The sequence below is a fragment of the Rhagoletis pomonella genome, unplaced genomic scaffold (genome assembly GCF_013731165.1).
Source record: "Rhagoletis pomonella isolate Grant_MI unplaced genomic scaffold, Rhpom_1.0 Rhpom_scaffold_00012, whole genome shotgun sequence".
NCBI classification, from domain to species: domain Eukaryota; kingdom Metazoa; phylum Arthropoda; class Insecta; order Diptera; family Tephritidae; genus Rhagoletis; species Rhagoletis pomonella.
Window position 1 is genome coordinate 19,328,531 of NW_023458566.1, and position 2,716 is coordinate 19,331,246.

Consider the following 2,716-nt stretch of genomic DNA (forward strand, 5'->3'; position numbering starts at 1 on the left):
TTTTTTAGCATTGATAGTGTTGTCAGTTTCTGTGCCAAAAAAATAAGCCAACAATTGTCGATTTGATAAAAAAGAATTGTTGATTGATTTTATTTTGTTTTGTTGTTTCATTGACCTTTTGCGTTACGCTCACGTTTGGTCAAGCGGAAGTCGCGAATTTTCCGGTTTCTCTGTCCTATTTATTGGCATGCGTATGTATGGTCAAATGAATATTTACGGACATGTATGTATGTAGATATTACTAATTTTATGTTATATACATATATATAGTATAAATGTTAATAAGTAAGAATATTTTGAAATGATCATTTATCTGCAAAGCCGGATTTTGCTTAACTTTTCATTTCGACATCAAATCCACGACATGAAATAAACCCATGCAACAGAATTCGTCAGTTTACTAAGTTTATTGCAAGTTCCCCAATTTAGACTAGGATCTCTACTTTGTGGCAGGTAGGTACCGCAAGCGCCTCTGTGTAGTGAATTAGGTGCGCCAGACTGCGTGATTAAAGTTCGATGCGGATAAACTGCAGTCACAACGGATAATCAATCCACGACAGTCGGGTCTACGTTACTGGAACGACCCAGACTTATGTCTGGCCAAGGACTGTAACTCCAGCATCACTCTCAAAAACCTCATTGAATTAATAAAGATGAAGCTTTCGACCAAGAAGATGTGAGAACATCAGCTGAGAAGATCACGTTGGAGACATGCAGTAGCTGTTAAAGAGAATTTGGTCTGATGAATAATAATAATAGCTCTGATCCAATACTTTTCGTGGAAAATCCTGTAAAAATTCCAAACAGCAAAATTACTCTCTGAAGTGAGAGTAAAAAGTGAGTAACTACAAAAAGTCAATCAGCGATTGTTTGACACTTTTCATGATTTTACTAGAAGAAAAAGTGCGGGTAAAATCTTGCAACTTCATTCTCTACATAGCTTTTCGAAAATCGCTCTCATTTACAGGATTTCGGAGTACATATGGGATAATTTTTCCTGTAACTTCCTGCAAGTTCGTGTAAAAACCTGTAAGTTCATGCAGTACTGGATCAGAGCTAATAATTATTTTTAATTGTGGTGCACGTCTTGATGTTGTTACACAAATAGGTGGATCTAGAGTTTCACGGCGCCTCTTAACGGCAAATCAATTTGATGTGAAGCTTTTTTAAGGCAGAAATACACTCGGAAGTTTGCAATGCCTGCCGAGGGGAAATTGCTATTCAGAAAAAAACCCTTTGGAAAGTTGTTTTAAGCAGGGATCGAAACTTGGTCATACGGAGTGGTAGTACGCACGCACCTTTAAGCACTTTTCTACAGATAAATACATGCGAGAAATTAAAACCACTGTGTTATTTCACAAGATGGGAGATCGTGGTGTTTGCGAAAATTATAAAGTCCTATCTTGAAGAAACTCGTTCGGGCCGACAATGTGGCTACAGACCTGGTAAGTGCATCAGTGATCAGATTTTCACAGTGCGTCAAATTTAATTCCGCTAAAAGAGAGCTTTGATTGCGATTATATTTATTTGTGAACACACTTTTGCGTATTTCTATTCTTATTAGCGTGGGTAAAGGAAGGGTAATTAAGTACAGGGAAATCCATATGTATTATTCCAACTGCATTTCAAAACAATGCGTTGGGTGGGATTGAAAATGTTTCCTTAAAATTAACCAGGGTTTAGCAAATTGCAAAATACCGGAAACCATCCATAATAGAGATGGGCACGGGGCAAGAATTTCGAACCCGATCCCGCCCATTCCGAAATTAAATTTTTAAGTCCCGAACTTGCCCATTTCGACGTTTTTCAGAATTGTACCGCGGTTCCCGTGGGTCCCGAAATCCATCACTAAAAGTAATTCACATATTTTTCAAATAAGTTTTAAATAATAAAAAATCTGGCATCTTCCGGTTGATGGTGTTAAAAATAGAAATAGCAGTAGTTGTGCTTTATGCTTTACTGCTATAGGGTATTGAATATTAGTCCCTGTTTGCTTTTCCCGTTGGCTTTTCTTCACCTCGAAATCACAATAAGCTTTTACTTAAGGAAACATAAAGATCGACTCACCGAATAGCCTCAATCTCTTCATCTTTCTCAGCTAGGCGGCGTTCGGTATCGTGGCGGTATTGGTTGAACTCAGATGACAAGCGTTGAGCGCGTTGCTCCTCAGCCTTGCGACCCTGCATAAGAAAGGTAAAAAAAAAACATACGATTGCTTTATAATTTTGCTTGAACGCAATTGCATTTGTTATACGTACAGCCTCAGCTTCCTTGTAGGCAGCAGTCAATTCATCGCGCTCGTTCTCCAAGCGGCGCAACTCCAATTCCAATTCATGCAAACGGCGGCTGTACTCATTGATTGTAGCCTTGGCTTCATGGAGATCATCTGCAATTGAAACATAGACAGATTAAAACATCTCTCTCTCTCTCTCTCTCTCTCCACTTCCATGTACTCACCTCCTAATTTCTTGTTCTCACGTGCCAATTGGTTGTTAGCATCCTTGACTTTGTCCAATTCATGAATGGTGCGCTGCAAATCGGCATGCTTGTTCTTCAGGTCACGTTGGCTATTCTCGTACAAGACGATCGTTTCATCGAGACGGCTCTTCAATTCAATATTGTGCTTCTCCAGTGTGTTGACCGATTTGGTCAATTCGCGGCAAGTGTTATTAGATTTCTCCAAGTCGATAATGAGCACTTCAACTTCACTGGCCAA

The 2,716-nt window shown here is 39.2% G+C and overlaps 1 protein-coding gene across 1 annotated transcript in view; it reads right to left on the reverse strand.

Moving 5' to 3' along the window:
* LOC118747622 (paramyosin, long form-like) overlaps positions 1-2,716 on the reverse strand; it is a 23,223-nt gene that overhangs the window by 1,882 nt on the left and 18,625 nt on the right. The window contains exons 5-7 of the mRNA XM_036481671.1: positions 2,458-2,708; positions 2,259-2,386; positions 2,068-2,180 (exon numbers count right to left, since the gene is read on the reverse strand). Of these exons, the coding sequence (XP_036337564.1) occupies positions 2,068-2,180; positions 2,259-2,386; positions 2,458-2,708 (492 nt within the window). The remainder of the gene's footprint in view (positions 1-2,067; positions 2,181-2,258; positions 2,387-2,457; positions 2,709-2,716) is intronic.